This window comes from Heterodontus francisci, chromosome 15 (genome assembly GCF_036365525.1).
Source record: "Heterodontus francisci isolate sHetFra1 chromosome 15, sHetFra1.hap1, whole genome shotgun sequence".
Classification (NCBI taxonomy): Eukaryota; Metazoa; Chordata; class Chondrichthyes; order Heterodontiformes; family Heterodontidae; genus Heterodontus; species Heterodontus francisci.
In genome coordinates this window covers 34,504,180-34,521,560 of record NC_090385.1, presented here as the reverse complement: position 1 = coordinate 34,521,560, position 17,381 = coordinate 34,504,180, and the positions used below count along the sequence as shown (strand labels likewise).

At 39.7% G+C, this 17,381-nt stretch overlaps 1 protein-coding gene across 4 annotated transcripts in view; it reads right to left on the bottom strand.

Moving 5' to 3' along the window:
• The window catches only part of stag2b (STAG2 cohesin complex component b), a 180,602-nt gene that overhangs the window by 91,167 nt on the left and 72,054 nt on the right, over nucleotides 1-17,381 (bottom strand). For all 4 annotated transcript variants that reach the window (XM_068047378.1, XM_068047375.1, XM_068047377.1 and 1 more), the window contains 8 exons: nucleotides 15,498-15,662; nucleotides 12,002-12,098; nucleotides 10,497-10,573; nucleotides 7,585-7,789; nucleotides 5,389-5,540; nucleotides 2,612-2,685; nucleotides 2,376-2,499; nucleotides 1,943-2,041 (listed from right to left, as the gene is read on the bottom strand). In XM_068047378.1, coding sequence (XP_067903479.1) covers nucleotides 1,943-2,041; nucleotides 2,376-2,499; nucleotides 2,612-2,685; nucleotides 5,389-5,540; nucleotides 7,585-7,789; nucleotides 10,497-10,573; nucleotides 12,002-12,098; nucleotides 15,498-15,590 — 921 coding nt within the window. In that variant the 5' untranslated portion in view covers nucleotides 15,591-15,662. The remainder of the gene's footprint in view (nucleotides 1-1,942; nucleotides 2,042-2,375; nucleotides 2,500-2,611; nucleotides 2,686-5,388; nucleotides 5,541-7,584; nucleotides 7,790-10,496; nucleotides 10,574-12,001; nucleotides 12,099-15,497; nucleotides 15,663-17,381) is intronic.

The following is a 17,381-nucleotide window of genomic DNA, read 5'->3' as shown; positions in this document are numbered from 1 at the left end:
CTTCTCCGTTATCGCATCAGAGAACTCGATTACATTAGTTAAACACAATTTTCCTTTCACAAATCCATGCTGGCTTTTCTTAATTACTCCACATTTGCCCAAGTGACTGTTAATTTTGTCCCTGATTATCATTTCTAAGCTTTCCCACCACCAAGATTAAACTGACTGGCCTGTAGTTGCTGGGTTTATCCTACACCCTTTTTTGAACAAGGGTGTAACATTTATAACATAAATAAATGATCTTGATTATTAAGTATTCCTCTCTCTTTTTGTATATTGAATTTTTAACTCCTTCTTTATTCCAAGCTCTGGGCACAGGAAAGTGATAGGCAAAGTGGAGCAGCTTAGAGGTAGGAATATGAAGCACCAATATGGATGGGTGGGAAGAGTTGCACTGCTTAGCACCTTAGAAGCTTGAGCTTTCATAGCACGAGAGTATGAGGATGAAAAAGGAAGATAAAGGGGAACCAGTAGATGCAGTATACGTGGATTACCACAAGGCTTTCGTTAAGGTGCCACACAAAAGGTTAATGCACAATATAAGAGCTCATGCAGCTGGGGGTAATATATTATCGTGGAGAGGATTGGTAAATGGACAGGAAGCAAAGAGTAGGGATAAATGGGGCATTTTCAAGTTGGCAGGCTGTAACAGAGTGCCGCAAGGATTGGTGCTGGGGCCTCAGCTACTTACAATCTATAATAAGGACTTAGACGAAGAGACAAAGAGTAATGTATCTAAGTTTGCTGACGATACAAAGCTAGGTGGGAATGCAAGCTGTGAGGAGGACACAAAGAGGCTGCAAAGAGATATAGACAGGTTAAGTGAGTGGGCAACAACGTGGCAGATACAGTATTATGTTGGGAAGTGTGTGGTTATTCACTTTGGTCCTAAGAATAGAAAAACAAAATTTATTTTCAAAAAGGGGTTAACCTTGTAAATGTTGATTTTCAGTGAGACTTGGGTGTACTTGTACAAGGAACACATAAAATTGGCATACAGGTACAACAAGCAATTAGGAAGGCAAATGGCATGTTAGCCTTTATTGCAAGGGGATTGGAGTACAAGAATAAAGAGGTCTTGCTACAATTGTACAGGGCTTTGATGAGACCACACTTGAAATGAGGAGAAATTTCTTCACTTAAAAGGTTGTGAATCTTTGGAATTCTCTACCCCAGAGGTTTGTAGAAGCTTCAGCTTCGAATATATTTAAGGCTGAGATAGACAGATATTTATCTCTCAGGGAGCGAGCGGGAAAGTGGAATGGAAGCCGAAGAACAGCCATGATGATATTGAATGGCGGAGCAGGCTCAATGGGCCGCATGGTCTACTCTTACTCCTATTTCTTATGTTTAACCAAGGATGAAACCTTTGGTAGCACTGACTTACTGGGAGATTAATTGGGTACAGCAGTAGTGGAGTAGAAGAGAAAGTGATAGAGTTTGGCAGTAATATTAGGAGTGGTGCCAAAGTAATGGCAGCATTGTGGGGGAGACAACATGGTGTTAGAGCCTTCTGTGAGGCACTGGTATCGTTCAGCACTAAGTGACGAGGGTGCTAGAACAACAATGTACATATTTCAAAATAACATTAAAATTACTTTTTTTTGTTTGAGCAGTTTCATTAAAACTTTTCACGAGATTCTTTGAGGTACAGGGTGAGGAGCTGGGAGATGTATAACTGAGGCACTAGAGCATCACCACTGGTGCCGTGGTAAAATTACAGCATAGCAGTACATTAATCGTTACCATTATAAACATAAAGGTAAGAATTTGTAATGGAGAAAAAGTTAACAGTGCAAAAATGTGAAAACTGGAAGTAAGGTTTTGTAGACTGGAAGTGCATGCAAGTACAAGATTATCATACACTCACTAACAACCACATGGCACAATTTACAAAACTAAATTTATGATTCCAGTTATACGCAACTTAAGATGAACTAACCTTGAAACGACTTGTAAAAAGTTCAAGTTTAGGAATGAGCTCTCTGTTGTAATAGAGACCTTGCAGGGCTGTTAAACATTTTAGCCTCACTTCCCCTTGCTGAAAAACAAAGGACATTGCTTAGCACACCATTGAAGTACTGACTGTGGATTAGTGGGGAAGGTGGGCGCAAGAGGGAGGAAAAGTCTTTTCTCAAAACGACCAGGAAAATGAATACAAGATTTCCTATAAAATAATGTTTGCCACTCCCCCACCCCTCCCACAGAATCCAGCAGTCCACAGGGTAAAAATCATGATATGGATAAGATTCAGTGCTCAGATGCACTTGTTTTTGTTCCACAATACACAAAATAATTATTTGCAGAAAATTTCAAATCAGCTATTTGCTACACATCTGCATATTAAGCATTTACAAAAATAATGGTTTACTTACCTTATCATGCATGGTCCATCCCACATACTTCAAATAGCTGTCATTTAAGAAGGCATCACTATACATTTTCATCCATACTCCTATCTCTTCAATGCAGACCGCTCTTATCTCAGATATTGCATCACTGAGGGGAGAATAAAACCGACACCATGATAAAGCGATCTGACGTACATGGCAGAATTTCTCTTGCTACAGGTCACATCATACAAAAGTGCAAGACAGCTAGAAGCTCTTACCGATATCGATGTACAAACACCCCCTTAAAAATAGCATTCATCATATTTTCAATTTCATCCTGATTTTCTTGAAGCTGGGAAAGGACAGAAAAAAAATTTGGCTGTCAGTCATGGATTAATCTGAAACTAAATTACACAGAACTTGAAAGGGGAGGCGGGGGGGGGGGGGGGGGTGGTGGCTGGTGGTGCATACAGAGTTTCTGCTTTGGGTGTAATCAGCAATCCAAGTGCAAATTGCACCCAAACATCCACTAGTTTGGGGAGGTGGTTCTTTACCTTGTGTTTCCGTTCAAACGCATTTGCATATTGGCGAACATAAAATCTGCCATGAAGCAGTGCAACTGGACAGCATTTCAGAATATAAATTGAAACAAAAAAAATGTTGCTTTTAAAAACAAAATTCCTTTATACATATTTAAGAGTAATAACTAGGCATAGTTTGAGTAGAACAGCTGAAAAGCGGTTAATGACAAAAAAATAAGCATTTCAATTCAGTGTTAAGTACACTACCAGTGAGTTACCAGATTATAAATAACAAAGTGACTTTAAAAAGCTATATCAAACCATTTGCTAATTAAATTAAAAGCAAAATTAAAAGCATTTGCTAATTACATTGGTGTACAGTAGTAAGTTGATAAGTAAATTCAAAATAAGAATATTCAAAATCTTTTGAAACATGCCTATTCACGTCCATTAATGAGTGCCATCAGCAAAAACTCACAATGGTGACTGATTAGATCTGGGGGCATGGCCAATTTTGTAGGCAAGGCCGGCTTCCAGTACAAACTATCACAGAAGATTACAGAAACTCAAGCTGCATTGAATATAATTTGCACTTAAAATTTCACAATCTTTTGCACTGGTTTTTCAGATTTTGGACAAATTGCACTAAAAAAAAACAGCACAATCAGGCAGAAATTTAGGAACACAGAAATAGAGTAGGCCATTTAGCTCCTCGAGCCAGTTCTGTCATTCAATGAAGTCACGGCTGGTCTGTGACCTATGTGTTTTCGTCCCATATTCCTTCATGCCTTTGGTTAACAGAAATCTATCGACCTCAAATTTAGCAGTAACAATGAACTCAGCATCAACTGCTGTTTGAGGAAGAGAGTTCCAAACTTCTACCACCCTTTGTATGTAGAAATGTTTCCTAATTTCACTCCTGAAAGGTCTGGCTCTAATTTTTAGACTATGTCCCCTTGACTTAGACGCCTCAACCAGGGGAAATAGTTTCTTTGTCTACCCTACCAGTTCCCCTTAATATTTTGAAAACTTTGATCAAATCACTCCTTAACTTCTAAATTCCAGGGAATACAACCCAGGTTTGTGTAATCTTTTCCCATAAATTTAACCCATGGAGTCAATACACCATTCCAGTAAACCTCCAAGCCTAGTATTTAAACACCAGAAAGGAAAGCATCATCACATTTCATCAGGTGGTAAATTTAGCCTTACACCCAACAAAAACAAAATCACACACATATATGGAAAATACTGCAAGTCAGGCTAAAACCAACAGAAAGAAAGGACCCAATTTCATGTTCTAGAAATTTTCCCTGGTAAGTTAAATAAGTGTTAACAGAGCCCATCTGCATACCAAAATGTATGAACAGCATATGTCACAAAAATGGAAGTTGTGTTTTTTCACATAACTGCATGCAAGTTATAAGGTTTAGCCTCTTCACTTAACAGCCTGTAAGTCTTCTGCATCAGATACCTTCTACATATCTAAATGGAAAACTCATATATTTAAGGTAAAGCCCACCTGCACGCATCTCCCCAACCACAATTTATAAAATCTGTAAATTATGTCCACTTAAGTTATGGGTTGGCAGAGCTCAGTCAACAGTTCATTTGGCAAACAATGTACTGCACTGTGATGCCCCTTAAAATTATAAAGCTTGCCAGTATGTCAATTAAAATACTAACCTGGGCAAGACATCAGAGGGCCATGGTGCTTTTGGACTCCTTGTGCTACTACCTTTGAAAGTAAATGGGTACAGTTGGGGACGAGGGGAGTGGCAGATTGGGAAGGCTAGTTATCGTACAGCAACTGACAGTTTATGCTGCCTGTAATGCTCTCTTGGCAGCTCCTTGTAACTGTACAGACTGAAGTACAGCAGCAACAAAGTTTTGCACATGCATGTGCCAATGCAACCACAACACTGTTTCCTGAAGCAAATGTGTTATCATTCACTTTCAAACACTACAAAAGATGAGAGTTCTAAAAGTTCCAGTGTAACAGACTATCTAGCTACTTTTAAAATGCATCTTTGAATCATACAGGAATTCTAATAAAGCAAGAGTGCCTCTTTGATGCAGTAAATGTAAAAGGTAACAATCCCTTTAAATCACTATCGCGATGTAATGAAAACATTTTAAGAAACAGTTATTGCCAGGATGGAACCAATCTCTAACCTTCAAGCTAATTTTGCAAGACACAACCAGATGCTGACTGTATAGTTTTTTAATAAGGGTTTCATAGTTCTAGATTTTAAAAGATATTTTATTATTTATATGACTTGATCAAAAGGACAACTTCCTTACTATTTACCAATAGACTCCTCTATGACAACAGGCTGTGAAGTAGCATTCAGTTCAGCACTTTGGAAATAATGACAAATCAATAAAATCCACAAAATAAACACACTGGCAGGAAAGAAAACTAATGATGGAGGAAATCTGTAAGAGAATCCAAATATTTGCTTTTGATTGAAACAAAAAATCTCTCTTTCTCAAAGCATGCACTCACGGTGCTACATAGGTATTTCACTAACCTCTTTTCTCTTCTGTAATAGGAGCTCCAACCTGTCGTTGGCCCTTTTGCCAATAATTTTATTCCTTTCAGTTTCATATTGCCGTTGGGTATTGTCCATGTTAATACTTAAATTTAATGCCACATTTACTAGTGCCGTCATCAGCTTCATAGCTGTAGAGGTAAGAGAGATACCATTTGACTGTTTAATTATGGATACAATTACTAAGGAATTCACTTTTATTGACAACTAAAATGCAACTTGCATTGCTGACAACATGGAAATTACACTAACAGCAAAGTAGTTTTAAATAAAAACAGAAAGCGCTGGAAATACTCAGCAGGTCAGGCAGCATCTGTGGGGAGAGAAGCAGAATTAACGTTTCAAGTCTGTGATCTTTCAGCAGAACACTGTGTCCAGCACTTTCTGTTTTTATTTCAGATTTCCAGCATCTGCAGTATTTTGCTTTTATTTTAGCAAAGTAATTTTGTTTTCTCATTCGCACAACGACTCTCTCATACTACCAATTGCAAAATCTTCAATATTGCAAGAACCACTTGAGTCATGTTCTGACTCATAAGTAGTGGCTGAAGAACATCATGCTAATTTTAGCATTGTAGGTTGCAGACAACGGCAACTGTAAAACAAGTGAAATGCCACTTGATTTTATTTAATTGAAATTGAGAAACCCAAACGAAAGGAAATACAGGACACCACCAAAGTGAGAGTAGTATAAGAGATTCATTAAATTTGAAGTGAAGAGATCACTCCATGCTTGGGATTTAAAAAGCTCAAGATTTCAAGGAAGAGGATAAATAAGGGAGGATATACATTGTGTAGCTCTGAGGTTCTGGAAAGAATGAGTTAAAAGCAGGAAACTTAATTTCAGCAAACTATTGAAAGGGAGATTGGCTTGCGCAAGTCTTCTGCATTTGAATTTACTGCTTCTTACAATCAGTCCAGCAATTTCCAATGTATTGACAGGTTGTAGGTCCAAAATTTGCCAACGGTGTATATATAGAACTCGCTGCAGCCCTATTTTGTTTTTCAATGTCATGAACTCACTGGTCACTTTCCAGCCAGAGAAAATATATTATTGGGGGCATAATTATACCCATATTAAACAAGCCACAGTCCCATAGCCCAAAAGTGCTTCAGCTGCTCATGGAGGAGGAAGGCACTCAATCAAGGCACTGGCAACATGTGATAGCTCAACAAATACCGAACACAGTTGGAACCAATAATAGCTGCATAAGCAGTGAAACAAAGATTTTGAAAAAAATTCTTGACATTTTCACATGCACAAAAGGAAAAGAACAATGTAGTATTGTATAAAAAGAACACTTAAAAGTTACTTATGTTGTACAAAGTCAACTGTTTAATAATGAACATCAGTGTACAGATAAAAATTGACATTCAAAGGCATTAGCAACACTGAATCCCCCACTATCAACATCCTGGGGGTTATCAAAGACCCGAAACTGAACTGGTCCAGTCACACAAATGCTGTGGCGACAAGAGCAGGTCAGAGGCTGGAAATTCTGTGGCGAGTAACTCACGTCCTGTCTCCCCAATGCCTATCCACCATCCACAAGGCACAAGTCAGGAGTGTGATGGAATACTCTCCATTTGCCTGGATGAGTGCAGCTCCAACACCACTCAAGAAGCTCGACACCACCCAGGGCAAAATAATCCACCGGACTCTCACCCTATCCACCAGCTTCAACATTCACAACCTTCACCACTGACGCAGAGTGGCAGCAGTATGTACCATCTACAGATGCACTGCAGCAACTCACCAAGGCTCCTACGACAGCACCTCCCAAACCCACGAACTCTACCACATAGAAGGACAAGGGCAGCAGATGCATGGGAACAGCACCACATGCAAGTTCCCCTGCAGTACACACTATCCTTGCTTGGAACTATGTCACCGTTCCTTCACCATCGCTGGATCAAAATCCTGGAACTCCCTTCCTAACATTGTTGGTGTACCTACATCCCAACGACTGTTGCGGTTCAAGACGGCTGTCCACCATCACCTTCTCTAGGGCAATTAGGGATGGGCAATAAATTCTGGCCTAGCCAGCAAGGCCCACATCCCAGAAACGAATAAAAAAAGCAATTAAGTATGTGATTTTAGATATAGGTTCAAAATGGAAAAATTAAAACCCAAATAAGAAAACAGCCCTCTGTGCTTTGAAGTAGATATCTTACCTGCCAATGTGCTGGTGTGTCTGAATGCTCTAACCTGGGAGTCTGACAACCCAGTTAGCAGGGAGATAACAGTGTCCATCATGTATTCATCATATATGATACTATATTGACACTGCCGCACAAGCACAGAAATGAATTCACAGAAACTAGACTTGAATTTCTTCCACTGTGGACCAGGCATTGTAAGAGGATAATCACCACTGTCCTGAAGTGCAAGAAAGTAGGGGGGAAAAAAAAAAGAGGTTAGAGATAACAAAACAGACAGATCACAACAGAAATCAGGTGAGAAGTAACCATCTCGATTCCCAAAGAGTTCACACAAGATATCACACAAAACACATTCTGACAAAAGTGTAACATACCAATATACAAAGCTAGCGCTGTGCATTTAGTGGGAAAAACAAAAGTGCCTAATCTGATGAAAAAACACAACACCTAAAACATTTGTCTTTAATGAATCCAGACTAAGGCAGGTTCTTGACTGTCCCGTTGGCAGAAGAACCCACATCATGGCTAACAGCCTCATGGCTGGAGATCAACTGAGACCAAGTAATACTCTCTTGGTGAGGTTACAGCAAGGTTATAAAGCATGAGTGAGTGGGCTGCTGTTGCTTGTGTAGTTTACCCACCAAATGCCTTAGATAAATGAAATCAACCTATTGGAGGGGGGGGCGGGAGGGGGATAATTTAAGAAAAAGTTCATTAACCAACTTTTTATCCTAGATGTTTGAGAACACTCCTTTTTTCATTTTATTTTACAAACCGTAATAACTTCACTACCGTGCCTTCATTATATAATGCTTTTGCTGAGATCTTATAGCCATTTCAGCAATTCATTGAAATTGTATCATTCAGGGAATCAAAATAATGACATGATTCATTTTAAGACTGATTAACCTCAAGTAGTAAACAACAAAATGCAACTATTTACTATTAAAAACATGACAGAAGTGTTAGAACTTCAATAGTTTTATTTTGCTTTTGGCTTTCTAGTCTGTTTTGTTCAATTAAAAATCATTAGGGACACAACAGATATCCATCTCAAGTTTGAATGAAATAAAACCAGACTGCCTTCTTCAAAAAAAATGACCAACGTGCAAAGATTTTAACATATACTTAAAATATTAATCAAAATTTTAAATTGGAACTGAATTTCAACTTGGCGAGAGCAGAATATATCACTGAACAAGTTGGAACAAGTCAGCATGGTTTTACTAAAGCGAGATCCTGTTTGACAAATTTATTAGAGTTTTTTTGAGGATGTAACTAGTAGGGTAGATTAAAGGGGAATCAGTAGATATAGTATACCTGGATTTTCAAAAGGCATTCGATAAGGTGCCACATAAAATATTAATAGGAAAGATAAGGGCTCATGGCATTGGAGGTAATATATTAACGTGGATAGAGGATTAGTTAACAGACAGGAAGCAGACAGTGGGCATAAATGGGACATTTTCAAGTTGGTAGGCGATGCATAGTAGAGTGTTGCAAGGATCAATGCTGGGGCCTCAGCTATTTACGCTCTATATTAATGGCTTGGGTGAAGAGGCAGAGAGTAATGTATCTAAGTTTGCTGATGATACAAAACTCAGTGGAAAGGTAAGCTGCGGGGAGGATGTAGAGAGGCTGCAAAGAGATGTGAACAGGTTAAGTGAGCGGGCAACAAGATGGCAAATGGAGTATAACACAGGGGAGTGTGAAGTTGTTCACTTTGGTCATAAAAATAGAAAAGCAGAATTTTTTTTTTAAAGTGTGAAACTGTTAAGTGTTGATGTTCAGACAGACTTGGGGTACTTGTACAAGAAACGCACAAAGTTAACATGTAGGTGCAGCAGGCTATTAGGAAGGCAAACAGCATGCTCTCCTTTATTGCAAGGGGATTGGAGTACAGGAATAAGGAAGGTCTTACTAAAATTGTACAGGGCTTTGGAGACACTGCACCTGGAATGGAGTGTGAAGTTTTGGTCTCCACATTTAAGAAAGGATATACTTGCACTGGAGGCGGGGCAGCGAAGATTTACTATATTGATCCCTGGGATGAGGGGGTTGTCCTATGATGAGACACGGAGTAAATTGGGCCTATATTCTCGGGAGTTTAGGAGAACGACAGACGATCTGACATACAAGATTATGAAAGGGCTTGATAGGGTAGAAACTGAGAGATTGTTTCCACTGGTCAGGGAATCTACAACATGGGGTCAAGGTCTCAGGATAAAAGGCCAATCATTCAGGATTGAAATGAGGAGAAAATACTACACTCAAAGGGTTGCGAATCTTAAGAATTCTCTACCCCAGAGGGTTGTGGATGCTCCATCGCTGAATGCATTTAAGGCTAGAATAAATAGATAGATTTCTGGTCTTGCAGGGAATCATGGGATATAGGGAGCAGACAGAAAATGGAATTGAAGCCCAAGATCGGCCATGATCATATTGAATGGCAGAGCAGGTTCGATGGGCCATATGGTTTACTTCTGCTCCTATTTCTTGTGTTCTTGTGGACAGACAGCCTGCACAAGATGTGAAATATAGCATTATTGGCCAACACTATAACCAACAAGTCTTAAAAATGTTCAAATGATTTTTCAGACCTTTAAACAAATTTGGAAATTTACTATGATGTCAGTTTAATTTAGCTAACAACTCATTAAGTCTTAAAAAAGATCATCGACCTGAAACCTGTTTCTTTCCCCACTGATGCTGCCTGACCCGCTAAGTATTCCCAGCAATTTGTTTTGATTTGTAACTTCTTACTTAACAAAAGCACTTGCTGAGAATCACCAATAGGTATAAAAATTATAAAAATAAAGATTCAATGTTTTCGGTCGACTATTATTGATCTGTACTGACAAATTCCAGCATTTACTTTTTATTTCCCAGTTTTGGATTTTGAAAACAACTTTGTTTGAAATTACCTCATCAAACTCCTCTGTCATCTTACGAATTATCTCAGAATTCTGCATATGACGGAACATCTCAGCAGTTACAACACCTGCAAAACATTAACACTGGATGAATGGACACAAAAAATGTTTTAAAAAGAGGAAAAGAAAGATTATATTTATAAGATGCTGCATAGCATTCACAATGTTTCAAGGACTTCAAAGCAAATGAACTACATTTTACTGAGATAAGGGCAAAATACTGTGGATGCTGGAACTCTTAAATGAGAGCAGAAAGTGCTGGAAATACTCAGCAGGTCTGGCAGCATCTGCATGGAGAGAGAGAGTTAATATTTCAGGTCTGTGACCTTTCATCAGAACTTTTTACTGTGTGTGGTCGAATATGTAAGCAAATGCAGAAGCTAACTTTATATACAGTGAGATCCCACAGTGTTGGTAAGACAGTAACTGAGGTCAAAAGGGCTGTTACTCATGCATACCTTTTAAGTTGATACACTTAAAATCAAAACAGTTTCAAGCATAAACCTCATCAGTTTAGTTTAAGTTCCAGCAACTCTTCTGGTAGCCAATCATGTCTTAATTATTTTTCTTGGACAGGGAAATAAAAGCAACACCAAAACACTTGTGTGTATCAGTTCTTTTCATTTCAATGGACTTGTAATTGTTACACAAAAAAAAGCTTGCCTCTTCTAACTGTCTGAAATTGGCTGAGAATCAACAGACCCTGGCTGGATCTCTCCAGTGTTCGAGAATGGACTGACCTGGAATGTTAATTTTGTTGGACTGAAGCAAGATGTTAAGAGCTTTGCATCTGCGATACTAGCAGGAAGAAATCAATTTCTGCTGCCACAGAGAGCAACTGGGTATTTTTAAAGGGCAAATATAGACGTGTTGAATACTGAAATTTTGGGTTGTGGCAAGAATGGCCAAGTTTTCCTGAGAATATCAACTTCAGGTTTCCAGCCACCTTAAACAAAAATTTCCCTCAGGATATCAAAGTTATAATTAAGAAGTGAAAATGCCGAATAAGAACTTGATTCCTTGCAAAAGGCAGGTGGTTGAGTATCACATTGAAGTTTTTGATAAATGTGGACTTGTTTTCGTTTAAGCAATGAACATAAAATGCTTTAGTTTCTCCACTGACCCAATTGTACCTACACTTGCTTTCAGTGGCTTAAGTCCTCCTATTTTAGATGGAAAACCAAGTCCATCAGAGGATAGTAACAACAAAGAGAATATTACTTCTGCTAATATTCACCAATTAACTGACGAGTAGAAGGATGTGACCAAGCTGGGTGAAACCCCAATTAAGCAAAGGTATATCAATTGATTTATCACAATTCAACCAACATGTCCCCTGATGAAATTAAATGTCCAGTTCAACACCTCATCCAGTATGCTAAGAGAAGAAACTCTGAAATGTGGTTGCGGCACAACACTATCAAGATCACTGGAAACAATAAGGACTGACACACAGATTCAAACATAATTTGACTTTTAACATGACTACAACCCACCTTTGCAGCCTGAACACTGAATGAAAAAGTTTATGAGGTCCAGAAGTGCTGTATCCCGGTCATGCTTGTAGGATTCAATCCAGTCATCTACGACAGACTTGGAAAGCAGATGAGAAAGACATTATAATCAGTACTGCAAATTTATTACAATCTACTAGCCTTAAAACTAGACCAATAGTAATGTCAAAAGACAAAAAAGCTGAGGCTGGGAAGGGAACGAGAAACAGATAGATAGGGGGCAGTGATGAAGAGGAAAGAAAGAAATGGAATGAACAGAAAAAAGAGGCAGAATCAAAGGACAGTGAAAAAGGAAGGCCATGCGGGGTGGGGGGGGGGGGGGGTGGGGGGACGCGAAGAGCGGTGCGGGGTGAAGTAAAGCCTGGCACAGGTATAAAATTAAAACCCGACCCGGGCCAGAGTCCTTTAATTATTTTTCGTGCCCAACCTGACCCGACACCAATATCATTCATCCATTCCAGCAGCAGGCTATTCCTGCAGATGGATTTGTGTGGAATCATGGGTAAACCTGATCCCGTGACTTCCCGGAAGCAGCACTGTCCAGCCCGACCCAGGCACATGTAGTCGGGTCTCGTTGGGTTCGGGTTGGGTAGCCAGGCTTTAGGGCGAAGAGAGGAGAGGGGTGCGAAGAGAGGGGGCAGAGGAAAAATTAAACAAGTAGAACTACAAAGGTAATAATCTCTGGATTACTACTTGAGCCACGAGCAAACTGACAGAGAATAAATAAGATCAGAGTGTTGAATGTGTGGCTCAAAGATTGGTGTGGGAGAAATGGGTTTCAATTGATGGGCAATGGCACTAGTAATGGGGAAAAAGGATACTGTACTAGTGGGGCAGCCTTTACCTGGACTGCACTCTGACCACTGTTCTGGTGAATCGTATAACTAGGGCTGTAGAGAGGGCTTTAAACTAAATAGTGCGGATGAGGGTTCAAGTGAGTTGTAATTTAGAAAGTTAACAAGAAAGGACAAGGCAATAGTGCAGGGTAGCTATACGGATAATGATAACCAGAGTGTGACAGAAATGGACAGAGCGTAGACTTAAGAGTGCACCAGCAAATAAGGTCGCAGTAGGGAAAAATGGTAAAAAGACAGAATTAAAGGCTCTTTATCTGAATGCAAGCAGCATTCGTAACAAGATAGACAAATTGAAAGCACAAATAAAAATAAATGGGAATGACATCATAGCCATCACAGAGACGTAGATGCAAGGCGGCCAAGGCTGGGAACTAAACATTCAAGGGTATTTGACATTTCGGAAGGATAGGAAGAAAGGAAAAGGAGGTCAGGTAGCTCTGTTGATGAGATTAGTACAGTCATGAGAAATGATCTTGGCTCATAAGATCAAGATGTAGAATCAGTTTCAGTGGAGGTAAATAGCAAAGGAAAGAAGTCACTAGTGGGAGTAGTTTGTAGGCCTCCCAACAGCAGATACATTGTAGGACAGAATATAAATCAAGAAATAATGGGGGCTTGTAGGAAAGGTACTGCAATAATCATGGATGATTTTAATCTTCATATAGATTGGACTAATCAAATTGGCAAAGGGCGCCTGGAAGATGAGTTCATGGAGTGTATTAGGGACAGTTAGAACAATATGTTCCGGAACCAACCCATGACCAAACTATTTTAGAGCTGGTAATGTGTACTGAGACATTACCTCATAATAAAAGATCCTCTCAGCAGAGTGATCATAACATGATAGAATTTCACACCCAGTTTGAGGGGTGAGAAGTTTGGTTATGAAACTAGTATCTTAAACTTAAAGGCAATTACAAGAGTATGAAGACAGAGTTGGCCAAGTGCACTGGGAAAATAAGTTAAAAAGTAAGACAATAGAGCAGCAGTGGAAGACATATGGAGATATTTCATAGCTCTCCAAAAAGATATTCTGCATTGAGAAAAAGAGTCTATGAGAAGGATGCACCATCTGTCGTTAACTAAGGAAGTTAAGGATGCGATCAAATTGCAAGAAATGGCATACAATGCTGCAAAGATGAGTGGTAGGCCAGAAGAGTTTGCAAGTTCTCCCCGTGACTGCGTGGGTTTCCTTCGGGTGCTCCGATTTCCTCCCACATACCAAAGACTTGCAGGTTGATAGGTAAATTGGCCATTGTAAAAATTGCCCCTAGTCTAGGTAGGTGGTAGGAGAATTGAGGGAAGGTGGGGATGTGACAGGCAAAATGGGATTAATATAGGATTAGTATAAATGGGTGGTTGATGGTGGGCCGAAGGGCCTGTTTCTGTGCTGTATCGCTCTAAGATTGGGAAAATTTTAGAAACTAGAAGATGACTAACAAAAAAGAGGAAGAAATTACAGTATGAGAATAAACTAGCAAGAAATATAAAAACCAAACAGTAAAAGCTTCTACAAATAAATAAAAAGGAAGAGAGTAGCTAAAATAAGTGTTGGTCCTTTAGAGGGCGAGACTGGGAATTAATCATGAGAAGCAAGGAAATGGCAGAGCCTTTGAACAACTATTTTCTATTTATCTTACCAGAAGACAGAAAAAGCATCCCAAGAATGGCAGAAAATAAAGAGGCAAAAGGGAAGCAGGAACTTAAAACAATCACCATCAGTAGAGAAAACTACTGGAAAATTCATAGGGCTAAAGGCTGACAAGTCCCCTGGACCTGATAGCCTGCATCCTAAGGTCTTAAAAGAAGTGACTGCAGAGATAGTGGATGCATTGGTTGTAACCTTCCAAAATTCCCTCGATTCTGGAAAGGTCCCAGCGGACTGGAAAACCCCAAATGTAACACCTCTGTTCAAGAACGGCAGCAGAAAGCATTAAACTACAGGCCAGTTAGCTTAACATCTCTCATTGGGAAAATGCTAGAATCCATTATTAAAGTAGTAGTAGCAGGTCATTTCGAAAATTATAATGCAATCGGGCAGAGTCAACATGGTTTTATGAAAGGAAAATTGTGTTTGACAAATTTATCTGAGGTGAATAAAGGGGAACTAGTACATGTAGCGTATTTGCATTTCCAAAAAGCATTCGATAAAGTGCCACAGTAAAGGTCACTACACAAGATAAGAGCTCATGGTGTTGGTGGTAATATATTAGCATGGACAGAGGATTAGCTAACTAACAGGAGGGGGAAGGAGGGGGGGAGTGGGGGGGGGGAAAAGGGGGGAGAGAGATGCCTTCACCATCACTTCGGTATGTTCCTCTTTCTTCAACAGCTTGCCAACACTGAACAAAAATGAACTGAAAATAGCTACTAAGACCCAGGAGTTGCAGCATCTGTGTTTTTTAGTGGTACAGAAAGTGGCAAGTAAAACTGACACATGCTGCAGCTGCCTCTTTGTTGGGTTACATTGCTCATTTGCTTGACTAAGAAGCTCTGAGCAAATAGTAGTAATGTACCACCGGCAAGAAGTTGATTAGTTCCACAGATTTCATATGCAGAAGTCACTATCCTGCACTGGAAAACAAGTTAATTCCTCAACAATTCCACTCGACAAACTTTACCTGCATTGCACTCTTGCCCAATTTCACAACTTCAAATAGCATCATGTTTTCCACTCCCCCATTCTGTTGGTGATGTCCATTCATCCGGTTCATGCCTGTCGCAGATTTTGCACCATTTCCACTTTTTCCTTTCTCTCCCGAAACTTTTTTTGCTTTTTTACTCGACTAAAAATCAAAAAGAACATTTTTGCACCAGATATTTTCGAGCATCACCTGAAGAGAGGATGTTGCCTTGTCATCAATGACATGTTTGCACATAATCATATATTTAAAAACTTTTGCATACTTCAAAAAAAATTACAGCCTGCTACTAACATTTCCTTTGTTGAAATTAAAACACACACATTCACCCCTACTTGGTACAACTAAAGCATCACTCTTTGATTGGAACTCGAGTGATTATGCGGTATGGGTGGCATCCTCCTCTGCCTGAGGTCTTACTGGTTGGCATTGAACAGTGAAAAGTCTTCTATATTGACGACTAATGGCAACAAGTTAGAATATCCTTCCAAATGTTGAGAGGATTCCTCTTGAAATTTCTTGTCACTTGTGATTTGTCATCATTGGGACTAAAGTGACTCATTCTGAAATAAAAACAAAGTGCTGGAAATACTCAGCAGGTCAAGCAGCATCTGTGGAGAGAGCAGAGTTAACATTTCAGGTCTGTGACCTTTCATCAGAATTGGCAAACGTTCAAAAAGAATTAGGTTTTAAGCAAGTGAAGCTGGGGGCGGCGGGGTGGGGGGTGCAGAGGTTTGGCGGGGAAGAGAACAAAAGGCAAGGTTTGTGATAGGGCAGGAGAAATTAAATAACAAAGCTGTCATGGGACAAAGGCAAAGAGCATATTAATGCTTGTGGTGAAAGACAAAGCATTAGTCCAGAGAGTGTGTTAATGACAGAATAATGAGCAGCTCTGTCCACAAAAAAACAGGCACATGGTTAAATAAAATTTTAAAAATGAAAAATATTTTCAAAAATTTTTTAAAAGGCCATTTGGAATTGTTGAACTCACGGTTGAGTCCACGAGGCTGCAGCGTGCCTAATCAAAAGATCACGTGTTGCTTCTCAACCTTGTATTGAAGTTCACTGGACTGGCTTTCGGACTGAGCAGAGGCGTTCAGCAAAGCAATTACACAATCTGCGTTTGGTCTCCCCAATGTAGAGGCAGCAACATTGTGAACAGCGAATACAGTACACTAAACTGAAGGAAGTACAAGTAAATCGTTTTTGGAGCCTTGGATGGTCAGGAGAGAGAAGGTATAAAGGCAGACATTACACCTCCTGCGATTGCATGGGAAGGTGTTGTGGGAATGGGACGAGGTGTCGTGAGTGTTGGATGATATCCTCAAAAGCATGACCCCGATCTTGAGGTTGCTTGCCCTTTCAACATCTCCCCCCCGCCCCCACCACTCTCATGTCCACATTTCTGTCCTTGGCCTGCTGCAGTGTTCCAGTAAATATCAATGCAAGCTCGAGGAACAGCACCTGATCTTTCGATTAGGCACTCTATAGCCTTGTGGACTCAACCTTAAGTTCAACAATTTCAGAGCATGACTGGCCTTTTTTAAAAACATTTTAAAAAATATTTTTCTTTATTTTATTTTTGAACCATGTGCCTGTTTTTTCATGTGGACAGAGCTACTCATTATTCTGCCATTAACACTCTCTCTGGACCAATGCTTCGTCTTTCACCACAAGCATCAACACACTCCATGCCTTTGTCACATGACAGCTTTGTCATTTAATCTCGCCTCCCCTCTGCCCTTTCACACACTTTTCCTTTTGTTCTCTTCCCCACCAAATCTCACCACCCCCACTTCACTTTTTTAGAACCGATTTCTTTTTTAACCTTTGCCAATTCTGATGAAAGTTCACATACCTAAA